At 34.8% G+C, this 16,529-nt stretch overlaps 1 protein-coding gene across 1 annotated transcript; it reads right to left on the reverse strand.

Moving 5' to 3' along the window:
• Positions 1-3,784: 3,784 nt before the first annotated feature.
• On the reverse strand, positions 3,785-16,202 carry LOC145296989 (protein CFDP2-like). The gene is made up of 2 exons (XM_080143211.1): positions 15,695-16,202; positions 3,785-3,843 (listed from the first exon to the last, which is right to left on the reverse strand). The coding sequence occupies exons 1-2, from the start codon at positions 16,200-16,202 to the stop codon at positions 3,785-3,787; spliced, it is 567 nt and encodes a 188-aa protein (XP_079999337.1).
• Positions 16,203-16,529: the final 327 nt, after the last annotated feature.

Genomic DNA, 16,529 nt, shown 5'->3' on the forward strand with positions numbered 1-16,529 from the left:
ATATATATATATAAAGAGAAATGAAAAATATACATATAGATGTAAAATTGGATAGTGAATGAGGTAATCGCTGCTAGATAAGGATATATTAACCGGGCACTCCCCGTATGCTGCTAGTGATGTATTTTGTACTATGTATTAAAATAACAAAATTTTAATATTAAAATCGCATGTGTACTAGTCGATATGATACATCCTTCTGGAAGTTATTGATATATATATATATATATATATATATATATATATATATATATATATATATATATAAACACACACATATATACCCATTATATAATCATATTATATATTTATGCGTGTTTATATGAAGTAAATATAAATATATATTCATATATATATATAAACATATAAACACACATATATACACATTATATATACATTATATATATTTATGCGTGTTTATATGAAGTAAATATAAATATATATTCATATATATATATATGTATATATATATATATATATATATATATATATATATATAGTTATTCATGCTATACATTTGAAGGAATGTTTGTTTTTACGTAAAATTACATAGAACATACGCGGTTTAGGGAACGACGACTCATTATGAGTAGAATAAAAACAGAAAATTCCATTCGATTCTTGCTTGATTTTTCTTACGGATGTGTTTTATATTATTTTAATCGAACTCCCGGCTATGGATCGAAACGACTAACATGCAAGCATATTTAAACACTTTTCAATGCATTCTTCCAGGAACTCAGTCGCACATTATTAATTATACACGCATATCGGTCTATGGATCTGTGTATATATTGTTCTATTGTGTAAGCCATTTTGTCTGTATGTGAGTGTTTGTTTGTGTTCATCCCTTATGGACTTGGATATTTGTAGTGTTTGGGAGTTTTCTCTCGTGTTCTTTTATACCGTAATGCTTGTAAACATATCGAGGATCGATAATTGAAACACTTTGAACTAAGAAGGATGTCCGATATAATCAAAGTTAACACTTAAGTACAACGTAAGATCACACGTTACATTTGAGAAGTTTTATCACAGCACAAACAAAAAGAAGGCACAGCCTATGAAATTAAATATAGGGTTTTATAAGATAGGTATTTGTTCGAAATATATGGTTCTCCTTAGAGCACAAATAAATCTATTATATATATATATATATATATATATATATATATATATATATATATAATACTTTGCTTATACTTATACCAATATTATTTATATTATACTTTTGCATTGCAAACTTGAAGTAAAACTATATTTACCGATAATTTTAGAACCACAACATTATATTTTCTACAGTGCAATGTAGAAAACAATATATTATGGACTAAGTCACTGCGTGGAGGGATATAAACACTTGCAGCACACTTCGTGGTCAGGGCCCTTGAGTAAAGCAGACTAATGATTGATTTGATCAAACAAATGGGTGATTTCACCGATTTCCATATATATATATATATATATATATATATATATATATATATATATATATATATATATATATATATATATATATACCGGGTATCCACAAAGTCTGGCTACATTATGTAGCCAGACTTTGTGGAAGCATCCTGTAGATTATATAGCCAGACCTTGTGGGCACCCTGCATATATATATATATATATATATATATATATATATATATATATATATATATATATAACTCTCTGAAAATCATTAGACTATTAGAAATTAAGACGTGGGATAAGAAAAAGTAGTGAGAGCATGTTTTTAAAACATCTTTATTGCAAAAAAAACTTGGAGTTTGTGAATTTTGTCGAAGAAGTAATCAATAAACGAAGTTATTTGCATGAAATTTTTAGTCAATTAGCATACTGTCTTCTTATAAGAAGATTAAAGTAAAGTAGCAGAAACAGATTAACCGTTGTTTGCAAGTGAACGAACATATAATCCTTAGAGCCTAACAGTGTCCTTTCCTAGAAATGTAGTCACAATAGCAGATCAGGTTTACGATGACATAAATCGATAATCTTTAAGGGGGTCTCGTGTACATGACAGAATAAAGTAACACAAGAATGACAGAGTAAAAGTGGGTGTCTTTTAGGGAAATAAAAGGAAACCCAATCTTACAAAGACAGGCCATAATATATTTTACAACAAAAAAAAAATCAAGTAAAATTATCAAGTAGTTGTCTTTTAATAAGAAATAGAATACTTCTACAGAATTCTACCCACATGAAAAAAAAGACACCAACCGTAACGGAAATAAAAGATCGCATACAATTATTTAGTAGCATACTCTTAACAGGAAATAATATATCTATACTGAAATAACTTAAATCTTGACTCTGATAGAGGAAAACGCTAAACTAAAAATCACGGAGAATGGTTGAGTTGTTTGAATTTTAAATAAGAAATGAAAACAAACAAACTTGTAGACAGAATTTAACTCATATGACAAAACTAAGAGAACCTTACCCGTGACTGCAATCTCGATCGTATAACAGCATTGTATATAAAATCATAGAATAGTCTTATCTTTACATAAAAAACACATAAATAAATAAAGAAAAATCCAATCTTACCTAAGACCGAAAGAAGATGTAGAATAAAAATCACGTAAAATCATCGAGTATTTTACATGGAAAATAAGGTGCTTGTACAAAATTCTACCCTAATCCAAACCCTAGCGGTGAGAGAAATATAGGTCTATAAAGAAAATACCATGCTAACTCATCCGGTAGATTTTTTTCCATATACATTTATGGATGCAATCTTTTTTAATATGGAATTCTGCTTGTTTTATTAGTTGAGAATTAGTTTCCTCTTATTTGATATAATAATTGTCTGTTCCAAATTGTCATCGTGTAGCTAAATGAGTGTTTTGTCGGCGGGGGGGGTCAACATTTATGATGATAAACAATCTCAATGGGTACCACATTTGATGAGATAGAGGAGTTTGCTTGCTCCATCAATCACCTTTTGACAACAAGGTAATGGATTATAGTAAAGATTTACTGCTCTGCTTGACTTTTGATTTCTGCTCTGCAGATGAGACGACAGTGACAAGAAAGATATGGTCCCTTTTGATTAATGATTATCTTCCTCTCAGATAACATGAAAGCTCCTTCCTTTTGCCATGTTAAAAATGATTTTCTTGTCCACTTGACCATATTTAATTATCCAACCAAATGGACAGCAGAAACCGGAAGTCAAAAAGAGCACACCTGGGTATGGTGATCCGACTAAGATAGAAGGAAGGTGTTCATATAAGTGTTTCTTGCTTTGGTATTTCCTCCAGCTAATGTCCAGCGAAACTTGTAACGTCTTTGCATGTGTTTCGTTGAGTTCCAAACGGTTAAGCCGTAAAGCAAGGCAGATTTTACTGTTGCCCTTAAAAGTCCTTTCTAAGATTGTCAAAAGAGGGAAGACTTCCAGATAGTGCACAGTTCATCACGAACATCTCAGATCTTGCCTTTGTAGATTTTGATGTTTTTTTGTTAACTGAATGTTGCTGCCGAGATATTCCACCGTGGCCTTAACTTATTTCCTTAGGAATATGCCCAACAAACTGAAGATTCTTCTCCTTTTGCAATGGAAAGTCAACCAATAATTTCAAATCTAGAAACCTACTAATTATGACAAAAAATAATACAAATAAAATGACACCATGTGATTAAAACATATAGATATATTAGTCAATAAAACAGGATTGTAAAATACTTTTGTGGAAATTTAAAAGCTTTTACAACAACATTGGACATTTATTAAGATATCTTTATTTTTACATAAGAGTTCAAACGAGGTTTAAACTAAATGCTAGCTTTCGCCTAAGATGATATGTATATTTGCCTCTTTCCATTTGTATTTTGTCGTTTCTGAAAGGATTATATTTTATTGAATTAATGCAATATTTTTATATTAATTTCGAGTCATATTATGTGTGATTATGGATTTAAGTTGCTCATAATTAGTGCTATTTAGGTGCTATTCTATTTTCTCTGTAAATGTATACTATGAATTTCTAAAAATATCATTAAAACTAAAAAGTTTTGGTCAAAAGAATATTTTGTTCGCTGAAAGTTCGAAAATTCTGCTGGCGTTAGTGTGTACTATAAATTTAATAATTGATTATAACCATTGTAAATATACACTATTATCAAGTTCGGTTTGTGGTGTGGGATAAGAAATTAGAGTTAAGTTAAATATCTAAAAATAGGCGTCTTCTTGTTAGATTCAACCTAAATGGAAAGGTCGAAATTATTGAAGAAATTTCTAGAATATATTATTAGATTATCCTGGCCTGGCCATCGTAATATGCAGTGCATAATCTCTAGCAAGTCTTTCTTGTATATACTTAAATTCATGTTCCTTCTAGAGAAATAGACGTACTAGTTCTGGTCTTTGGGCAGAGTCCGAGACACACATAATTGTGTCAATGTTATTAGAAATGTCCTTTCTAATACACTGCTTATCAATAAGATGTATCAGAGATCGTTCCCCCCCCCCAAAAAAAAAGTTAATATCTAAACGACCTAGCTCAGTATTTCTATTGGATAAAATTACTGTTTCTTTCAATAGAATTTGGGAGATTTACTGAGAGTATGAGCAGTTATTAATGTCAAAAATTGTGAAGCTAATGCTCGGCTCATCCGTCAGATTTAGAACCAGTTTATAAGAGTTATAGCCTTGCCAAAGAAAGAGCTTTTAATGTTTTCATCGGAAAAGATGAGGCTATCATACATTCTTTTTACCCCTAGAATCTAACCCTTAATTAGATGGATAAATTTACTTAGAATTCGATTTAACACATTTTTAGCTCGATTAGTTCTAATGCCTATTTCAGTTACATTGATCTCATGTATGGAGTCGATTGTAAAACTTAACCTCAAAAACTCCTTAACGCAGATTTATAGTGTTGCAGCATTTAAAGAAAACACACATGCAATTTGAATAATAAAACACCTAGTGAACATTATTATCTTCCAAAACTAATTTTTTATACTAGCGGCTATTTATATTAAACTCTACTACACTACAACAAATAAAGCAATATCTAATAAATTATTGTTATTATTATTATTATTTGTATCTTGCTTTACTTTTACAATAACGCAAATGAATATAATTAAAGAACAAACGTTTTTAACGAGAGAAATTATCATTGTTATTACTATGAGGCATTTAAGTAAGCTAGTGGCGTATAATTTATATTAAGAAGGCAGTGAATATTCTCATTTCTGAATGCTTATTATAAATGATAAATCTAGTCTATTTTAATCGTTTTTAAATAACAGGCAATTTTCTAATAATGTCTGCATATGCCTATACTTTTACGTATTTATGTCCAGCTGAAACAAAAAAAAAAACTTAAAATAAAATACCCACAAATTTGGCAGTTGCTAGATTAGTATTGAAATACATATAAAATAGAAAATTTTAAACAAAATATTTATCTTTGTACAAACACTGCCATAGATATTGTGACAAGTGTCTCTTTTAGAGATGTGATTTTTTTTTACTTAAAAAGAAAACAGTTTATTCCTTTATGACAATTCATTTCTCCGAGATCCTATAAAAAGTCGGAGAAGAAATAGGGAGTAAGGAGAAGTAGAGCAAAGGGGGAACCCCGGTTGGAATGGAGAGAGAAACAGATAGAAAAAAAGAAAAATATGTTTATATAAAAGTATTTTACAATATTGTATCGGACAATGCGGAGTGATGCTGCAAACCATTAATATTTAAGGTAATTGTCGAAGTGTTTTTATAAATTGGAAATATTAGAAAACATTACCGGCATTAAGTAAGATGTGCCTTGTCTTTATTGAAACATTAACTTTTCAACACGTTTGATTTGAAATTGGTCAGCGTCTTTGGCAGCTGAAAACTTACAATTATAGTTCGAATCAATACAGCAGTGTAATTTGATACAGGATTAGAAACCGAATCTCGAAGACGAACGTTGAATACAAGAACCATCAATCAAATAGTATAATTAAGTGTCAATGAAGACAAAAACATACATAGATGTGAAATGTTGATTCTTAGAATCATTTTCCAAGCATATTTAATCTAAAAATTGATCTCATTAGATATCATATTATATAGATGTGCGCATTTATCCGTATATGACTGTATGCATCTACGTATTTATCTAACTGTCATTTATATATATTTTTATATATATATATGTGTGAATTTATATATATTTTTATATATATTTATATATATATATATATATATATATATATGCGTATGCGTGTGCGTGTGTGCAGACACACACACACGCATATATATATATATATATACGTTTGTGTGTGCGCGCATGCTTGTGCTTGTGTGCAGATACATACAAACACACACACATATATATATACGTACATACATACAATATATATGTATATATATACATATATATATGTGTATGTGTGTGTGTTGGTGTGTGTGTGTGTGTGTAATACGATGGCTCCGATCACTTTCATGAGACAATGGATATTCCCTGTAAAGGTAGTTGCCCGTGGAATTGGGAGGCTTTGGTTGAGCAATCCCCAAGGATAACTTTTCTGAATTGACACTGCTTACATCCAGTGGAAACATGTCCGGAACGATTGGAAATAATGCGGAGATAAGCGGAGCACGGTCGTCCATTTTAGCCCAGGTTCAACTTTCTTTGACTTCCAAATTTAAGTTCAAAGTTAAATGTGTCTAAAGATATTACGAAGTATATATAAGTGTCTTTAGAGTATTACAAAGTATATATAAGTGAGTCCCATAACAATTACTTCAGTATATTTTTACTTTTCTCATTATATAATCGTATTGTCTATCGCCATATATATATATATATATATATATACATATATATATATATATATTTGTGTGTGTATGTATTAATCAAGTTCATATATGGGAGAAAGATATTAATTCAATCACAATTTTTATACATTAAATCAACCAACACTTCGTAATTTCTGTTGCTGTACACACATAAACATACATACATATATGTGTGGACATGGGCATATATATATATATATATATATATATATATGTATATATATATATATGTATGTATATATATGTGTGTGTCTCTCTCTCTCTCTCTATATATATATATATATATATATATGTATATATATATATATATAGTCGTTCTTCCTGCGTAAAGAAGTATAACATATCACAATGGCATATATTTTAGTTGTTGTTCACTCCGTAAGGCACCCAATCATGAAGCTTTTTTGTCGTTCCTATCTCATTTTAATTGATGGAAACCTTATTAAACGTTACGCCGAATTCAGAAGCAAGTCCCTGAAGTTATGCGTGGATTGCCTTCTAAATAGGCTCTAAATTAATCGTTGTCGACATCCGATGGCCGAACAATACGCTTATAATAATCGAGACTCTCCTCGTCGCCACGAAATTTCTTAATCCACAATTGTGCTTTGCGTTCAGTAGTGGGTCCTTGGCCAAACACTTCGTTGATATCGCGAACTGTCTCAGAAGTTTGTAGGCCTAGTTTTGAAGGAAATAATAGAAAGGCCCGAGTCTGCTTTTTTCCCATCTTCTCTTCAATGTTCTAAAAAGAAGACATATTTTTTAAACGATAATAATGTACCTATTTACTATGCCTCCCAACGGGACAGAGTTAGACACCAGGGTCGTTTTTTAACGTGGAGAGAAGGTACAAAAATAAAAATTGTCTCAGTCGTGAAGGATTTCTCCTCCACCGAAAGAGAACAAGAAATAGAAGTGCAGCATCTGAAGAACAGATGGTATTTATTTGCTCCCCCACCGAGCAAATTAGGCACAAGGCCGATTTTTAAAGTGAGGAGTGAAGGGGAAATGGGGATCAACTCCCCGGGGAGTAGGGGAGTTGGATAGTGACAATTGGTATGAAGGGTTGCCCCTACATTGACCAAAGTCTTATATGTGGGGTCGCCCCCACATCTGGTCTTTGCTTGCAGTATCTGCCGGAACAGATGGTATTTATTTGCTCCCCCACCGAGCAAATTAGGCACAAGGCCGATTTTTAATGTGAGGAGTGAAGGGAGGGGGAAGGGAAAAGGGGACCAGCTCCCGAGAGGTGGGAAATGGGAGCTGGTTAAAGGTCAAGCATGTGGGGTTGCCCCCACATCTGGTCTTTGCTAGTCATAGCTAGTCCTAGCTAGTCATAGCTTGCAGTATCTGCCGGAACAGATGGTATTTATTTGCTCCCCCACTGAGCAAATTAGGCACAAGGCCGTTTTTAATGTGAGGTAAAAACCAGCTCCCCTAAAAGTAGGCAAAAAGGGGGCACTCTGGTTACCAAAAATAATAATTGTCCCAGTATAGAGGGTTTCCCCTCCATTGACTGGTACAAATTATCTAAAGTGCAGCATCTGCCGGAACAGATGGTATTTATTTGCTCCCCCACTGAGCAAATTAGGCACAAGGCCGTTTTTAATGTGAGGTAAAAACCAGCTCCCCTAAAAGGGGTCACTCTGGTTACCAAAAATAATAATTGTCCCAGTATAGAGGATTTCCCCTCCATTGACTGGTACAAATTATCTCAAGTGCAATATCTTCCGGAACAGATGGTATTTATTTGCTCCCCCACTGAGCAAATTAGGCACAAGGCCGTTTTTAATGTGAGGTAAGAACCAGCTCCCCTAAAAGGGGTCACTCTGGTTACCAAAAATAATAATTGTCCCAGTATAGAGGGTTTCCCCTCCATTGACTGGTACAAATTATCTGAAGTGCAGTATCTGCCGGAACAGATGGTGTTTATTTGCTCCCCCACTGAGCAAATTAGGCACAAGGCCGTTTTTAATGTGAGGTAAAAACCAGCTCCCCCAAAAGTAGGCAAAATGGGGGCACTCTGGTTACCAAAAATAATAATTGTCCCAGTATAGAGGGTTTCCCCTCCATTGACTGGTACAAATTATCTTAAGTGCAGCATCTGCCGGAACAGATGGTATTTATTTGCTCCCCCACCGAGCAAATTAGGCACAAGGCCAATTTTTAATGTGAGGAGTGAAGGGAGGGGGAAGGGAAAAAGGGGACCAGCTCCCGAGAGGTGGGAAATGGGAGCTGGTTAAAGGTCAGGCATGTGGAGTTGCCCCCACATCTGTTCTTTGCTAGTCATAGCTGGTCTTTGCTAGTCATAGCTTGCAGTATCTGCCGGAACAGATGGTATTTATTTGCTCCCCCACTGAGCAAATTAGGCACAAGGCCGTTTTTAATGTGAGGTAAAAACCAGCTTCCCTAAAAGTAGGCAAAAAGGGGGCACTCTGGTTACCAAAAATAATAAATGTCCCAGTATAGAGGGTTTCCCCTCCATTGACCGGCACAAATTATCTTAAGTGCAGTATCTGCCGGAACAGATTGTGTTTATTTGCTCCCCCACCGAGCAAATTAGGCACAAGGCCGATTTTTAATGTGAGGAGTGAAGGGAGGGGGAAGGGAAAAAGGGGACCAGCTCCCGAGGGGTGGAAAATGGGAGCTGGTTAATGGTCAGGCATGTGGGGTTGCCCCCACATCTGGTCTTTGCTAGTCCTAGCTAGTCATAGCTAGTCATAGCTTGCAGTATCTGCCGGAACAGATGGTATTTATTTGCTCCCCCACTGAGCAAATTAGGCACAAGGCCGTTTTTAATGTGAGGTAAAAACCAGCTCCCCTAAAAGTAGGCAAAAAGGGGGCACTCTGGTTACCAAAAATAATAAATGTCCCAGTATAGAGGGTTTCCCCTCCATTGACCGGCACAAATTATCTTAAGTGCAGTATCTGCCGGAACAGATGGTATTTATTTGCTCCCCCACTGAGCAAATTAGGCACAAGGCCGTTTTTAATGTGAGGTAAAAACCAGCTCCCCTAAAAGTAGGCAAAAAGGGGGCACTCTGGTTACCAAAAATAATAATTGTCCCAGTATAGAGGGTTTCCCCTCCATTGACTGGTACAAATTATCTTAAGTGCGGCATCTGCCGGAACAGATGGTATTTATTTGCTCCCCCACTGAGCAAATTAGGCACAAGGCCGTTTTTAATGTGAGGTAAGAACCAGCTCCCCTAAAAGGGGTCACTCTGGTTACCAAAAATAATAATTGTCCCAGTATAGAGGGTTTCCCCTCCATTGACTGGTACAAATTATCTTAAGTGCAGTATCTGCCGGAACAGATAGTATTTATTTGCTCCCCCACTGAGCAAATTAGGCACAAGGCCGTTTTTAATGTGAGGTAAAAACCAGCTCCCCTAAAAGGGGTCACTCTGGTTACCAAAAATAATAATTGTCCCAGTATAGAGGGTTTCCCCTCCATTGACTGGTACAAATTATCTTAAGTGCAGTATCTGCCGGAACAGATGGTATTTATTTGCTCCCCCACCGAGCAAATTAGGCACAAGGCCGATTTTTAATGTGAGGAGTGAAGGGAGGGGGAAGGGAAAAAGGGGACCAGCTCCCGAGAGGTGGGAAATGGGAGCTGGTTAATGGTCAGGCATGTGGGGTTCCCCCCACATCTGGTCTTTGCTAGTCATAGCTTGCAGTATCTGTGGGAACAGATACTACACTTTGATCTTGACCCGAAGGCCAAGAACAAACCTTTAAGCGATTAGCGGGAACGTTCTGTTAAATGATATAAAACGTAAAAGTATTATAACGAACGCTTATTTGAAAATACATCATTTGAAATCCAAATGCAATTTCCGCCAGTACTTTATTCACAATATGTATATGAAGTGGTGTCCAAGGAAGTGCGCATTTGTTATTTAAACAAAATAAAGCTGAATTGAATGTACCTATTTAAATAAACTATACCTTATTGTATTCACCTTTTATTTCTCAATAGTTTTACTTTTCTATATTTGACTTTTAATAAAGTATTCCAGTGTTCGCCTCGATTTAAATGATTAACTTAAGATCAAGAGGCAAAAAAATAAAACCGCACGATTAAAAATTGTTATTTAAATGTAACTTTAGAAGATTAATGCAACACAAATACAACAGGAACACAATGAACAAGTTAGTATTTACTAGCATTGCTTTTTTGAAATTTTATAGCATGCAATCATTTGCGCAATCCTTGAATTAGTCTGCGCAATACCCCCGTAAGATGTGGCATTGTATCATTACGTCGCTGTTGCTAAATGTAATGTCATACGGTTTGGATAGGATTGAGGTCTGGAGATTGTGTCAGGCATATAATAAAGAATATCAGCACTGAAAGTATTATCCTTCATGAAGATGAGATTATCATCAAAATTCCAACCAAAATCGGGTAGAAAATGCTAAGTCAACATACTAATGTACTTGGTTTTATTAATACGACCTTGCAAGCGAACAATAGCGCTGTACCATTGGCATTAATTATGCGCAACACCAAAACTTAACATCTGCCATCTTGCGGCGTTTAAACTGCGCACGTAGGATTAAATACTTTGTAATTTGTCGACAGACATACTGCATAAAAATCACTGCCTAGCCTACATTATTTGCTTTCACCGCTAAGATAACTTCCGACTAATAAAAAGAGTCATGATCTTCATTTCATCTGACGAAGTCCGGAGTGCACTTTCTGTAGTTTACAGGAATTGCGTCCTGCAACACATCCTAGCAAATTATATTCTTTCAGTCTTTTCTTAGATGTAGAAAGAGAGCACGTCCTAACGAGATTACACTATTGTTCAATTTGAGAGCCTTATTACACCTGTTTCTGAGGATGCGGATCTTTATAGCATTGGCTTCTCTGTATGAAGTAACTCTAGGACGGCCATATTTAGAGGCATCACGAACACTGCAAGTGTTTTGGTGCTTTTTCACAGTCATCTGTACCGTTTTCTCATAACATTTCAATATGCGGCCGATTTCACGATTGGATAACGCGGAAAGGTGGAGATTTATGAGCTCTTGACAATCACTGAGAGAATGTCTAGGCGTATGGATTGAACGTTACGTTGTATAACTGGGAACAACAACAACTACGATTACAAATACTTTATTGTTTAAAAATTGGATATCTTAAGCTGATGATAAGCTCATTTGTTGCTGCGGATTTTTATTTTTTTTTTTTGCCTTCTCGATTTGAAGCTATGTTTTTAAAAACGTTAAAAGAACAAATAACATTATGGAGGAATAAAAGGCGAACGAAAAGTGGTATATTATTTTTTTAATCTTTTACATTCAATTGAGCTTAAATGTTCGGTTTTTGAAAAAAATGACAAGTGTGAACTTTCTACTTGGCGTCACTATATATATATATATATATATATATATATATATATATATATATATATATATATATATATATATATCGAACCCTGCACTGAAGATTCCCGACAGGATGAAACACTAGTGCCTGTAGGTATTTCATTATTATAATAAAAAAGTAATTATGCCAGCCCCTTTAAGAACTTCGTTCCTTATCGTTGAGCACTTTCAGTTGAATTAAGTCGGTCAATTTAGCTCTTATGCATAGATCATCGTATAACGATTATATCACTGTCTAACTGACGTAAAAAACATTAAAAAAATTAAAATGTTTAAATTCAACGTTATTTCACGCGGTTTATGGTAGCCGGATGGATACGATCTTCGTTAATCGAGCCAGAGATGTCTCGTGTTGCCGAGTGCGAATCGTTCGACTGGTGTTAATCGTGACACACTGCACTGAAGATTCCCGAAAGGATGAAACACTACTGTTTGTAGGTATTTCATAATTATAGTAAAAAAGTTATGACAGCCCCTTTAAGAAATTCGTTTCTTATCGTTGAGCATTTTCAGCTGAATTAAAGTCGGTCAATTTAGTTCTTATGCATAGATCATCGTATACCAATTAGATCACAGTCTGACTGACGTAAATGAATATTTAAAAAGTTTAAATGATTAAATTAAACGTAATTTCACGCGGTTTATGGTATACAAATGGATGCGGGTCTTCGCTAATCGAGCCAGAGATGTCTCGTGTTGCTGAGTAAGAATCGGTCGTGTTAATCGTGACACCCTGCATTGAAGATTACCGAAAGAGGATGAAACACTAGTGTCTCTAGGTATTTCATTATTATAGTAGAAAAATAATTATATATATATATATATATATATATATATATATATATATATATATATATATATATATAATAAATTCCACAGCCAAACAACGTCGCCGCCCACAAGAGCCATGGCAGTCAAATATATATATACAGTATATATATATATATATATATATATATATATATATATATATATATAATTATGCGTATGATTTGTGCGTGTACATTTTTCTATTGCGAAAATATTCGTGTTTTAGTTACTTGCGCTTTATAAAAAAGTCATGGTCTATAATCAGTTTCATAAGTGCATGTAAGAAACACATGAACTTTGGAATTCTCTAAATGCTCGAAAACGACGGGGAAATAAAAAAAAGACTACATGAGTTACTTTTACATTTAGTAACATACTTCGAAGTTTGCTGTTAAACTGAGACGCTCTTGACCAAATTCGGAATTTAATTGAATTTTTGGATTAGATTCAAGTGCACACAGACAAAAGTACACACAATAATCGATGCGCGCAAACACACTCACACACATATACACGCGAATATATATGTATATTTTAATAGTCATTCATATATTTAATAAGTATATATATATATATATATATATATATATATATAATTATATAGCTTCATCTTTGTTCTTCTACATGTTATATAGAATCATACACACTTATATATGCCAGGAATATCAATATTGAATTTTATATGTTTATATTTTTTACAATTTATTTCGTATTTTGATGTGTAAAAATAAGAAAATATCTTTTAAAGAAATGTTTTATGAAGTTAAGAATCTTTTTTGAACGTAGCTTCGGTTTCGGTAATGTAATTTAGAGTATATATATATATATATATATATATATATATATATATATATATATGTATATATATATATATATATATAGATAAAAATAAAATATTAAAACAGTTAAATAAAGCATTTGTTCGTTATCCTGATGCTTATGAATCGTTTAAGATAAACCAGACTATATTTATAAAGGAAATCCAAAACTATATTAGCAATGTATAAAATGTATTTATAATTACATATAATAAATTTATAATAAAAAAATGTATATATGTAAAAATATTTTTAACCTTTATATATCGAATTTAAAATAAGAATGTTAATATACTAAATACTAATCATAGTTGGGGGTGATAAGTAGTTAAATGGATTCATCCTAATCTTATAAATACAAGACTGATAAATTAAAAAAATTAAAAAATGTATCCAATTTAAATGTGGAAATTGATGAATCGCACAGGTAAGAAATTAATTTTTATAGTATGAAAAGGTTAGTAATTGCAATTAAGAATAGAAAACTGGATCAACTGTTTGAAACATGTCTTCTTCCTAAGATTAAGGGTGGTGGTGTTTGATCAACGCTGCTGGGGGGCCATGATGTAATATACTGCTTTGTTTTTAAATCCCAGAAACAGTGTTTCATGGTAAACAACTGATGATCCCTTGAAAAATAAATTATTGGTATTATAGTAAATTCGAGAGCGAGTTGATGCAGTGATTGCAAGTGATAAAATGACTTACTGACTAGATGGTTTTCTAACGAATGTTAAAGGTTTTTTTTTGTATAGTTTTAAAGTTAAAAACTTCCAAGACTATATATATATATATATATATATATATATATATATATATATATATATATATATGTGTGTGTGTGTGTGGAGGGGCTCAAGCAGGCTAGCCTTTCCACTTTTTAAGACCTCTGCTGGAATATAGTCCTTTCCTGAGGCTTTTCCTGATGGCAGTCTGTCTATTGCCCAGGATAGTTCTTCTATGGAAGGGTCCTCATTGAGCTCATGCAGCAGCGGTAGATGATCAATTGCATCCAGGGCGGACTGATGTACCAGTTTTTCCCTGGAGTAAAGCTCGGAGTAGTGTTCAACCCATCTGTCTAGCTGTTTAACTTTGTCTAGTATGGGTTCGCCCGCTTTAGACTTCAGTGAAGCAGTTTTGTTAATTATGGGTCCTGTAGCTCTCCTGATCCCCTTATACATATTTTTTATATTTCCTGTATCAGCTGCATGCTGAATAGACTTGGAGAGCTCCATCCAGTAGTTGTTTGCAGCTTCTCTTACAGCCTTTTGAACTGCCTTTTTGGAAAGCCTCAGTGCAGCCAGCGATGTAGGAGATGGGTTGGCCTTGTATGAGAGCAAGGACAAACGCTTTGCCTCAATCAGAGGGTTGAGGGTAGCAGAGTTGGCATCATACCAGTCATTGCGCTTGATACCTGTCCTCCTCCCAAAGACTTTGAGAGCTGTAGAGTGGGTGGCATTTTTCAGTGTTTCCCACTGTTCAGATGCAGTCCGGGTGTTATCTCCTTTGAAGGTGGAGGTTAACATCTCGTTGAATTTCGCACTGCAATCTGAGTATGTGGTCTTGCTTACATCAATACGGGCAACACCCGCCTTTTAAGTGTGGTAGAAATCTTTGGGTTGAAGTTTGACTCTACTGCATATTAGGGAATGATCTGTATCACAATCAGCACTGTGGTAGGCTCTAGACATCAGAAAATGTTTGAGGTACCTTCGTCTAGTAATGATTAGATCGAGCTGGTGCCAACACCCTGATCTGGGATGTCTCCAGGACACTCTGTGATGCGGTCTAGCAGCAAAGAATGTGTTGGTAATGCAGAGGTCATGGTAGGCACATAGTTCTAGAAGGCGCTGGCCGTTACCATTGGATTTGCCCATTCCAAAGCTACCAAGGCAACTCGGCCATGCATCGTTGTCGCCACCCACACGTGCATTAAAGTCCCCAAGTATAATCAGATCTACATTTTGTGGAAATGCCTTGATGGTGCTATCCAGCTGTGTGTAGAAGTGCTCCTTGATGTCGTCAGGCGCTGCGAGTGTTGGGGCGTACACACATAATAGATTAATTGTTCCATCTGTGGTGTTCAGTCGCAGTGAGATTAGGCGCTCAGTAGCTGAATCAGAGAGTTGTACGTTCTGAAGAAGTGAGTTTCTCACTGCGAAACCAACACCGTGTTCCCGGACCTCCTCTTCCTGTTTTCCTTGCCAGAAGAAGGTATAGTCCGATTCCTTTAGGCATCCGGTGTCAGCTAAGCGTGTTTCTTGTAGTGCAGCGATGTCTACTTTGAGTCTCGATAGCTCGTTGTTGATGATGGCAGTTTTTAGAATATCGGAGATGTTGCGCATGTCGGTAGATAGGCCAATCGTCATAGTACGGACATTCCATAGTCTTATGATACAGTGTTGAAGAGAATTCTCAGTGCCTCAGGGCATGAGAAACGCAAATATCATCACTCTCTACAAACACAAAGGGGACCGCGGTGACTGCAACAACTACCGCGGTATCTCATTGTTGAGCTTCGTTGGCAAGCTATTCGCACGTATAGTATTACTGCGACTACACCTTCTTGCCGACCGAATCTACCCAGAATCTCAATGTGGCTTTCGTTCAGAGAGATCAACCATCGATATGATCTTCTCCCTACGCCAACTGAAAGAGAAGTGCAGAGAGCAAAACTAGCCTCTGTATGTTGCCTT

This window comes from Euprymna scolopes, chromosome 17 (assembly GCF_053919585.1).
Source record: "Euprymna scolopes isolate OS-2025 chromosome 17, ASM5391958v1, whole genome shotgun sequence".
Lineage (NCBI taxonomy): Eukaryota > Metazoa > Mollusca > Cephalopoda > Sepiida > Sepiolidae > Euprymna > Euprymna scolopes.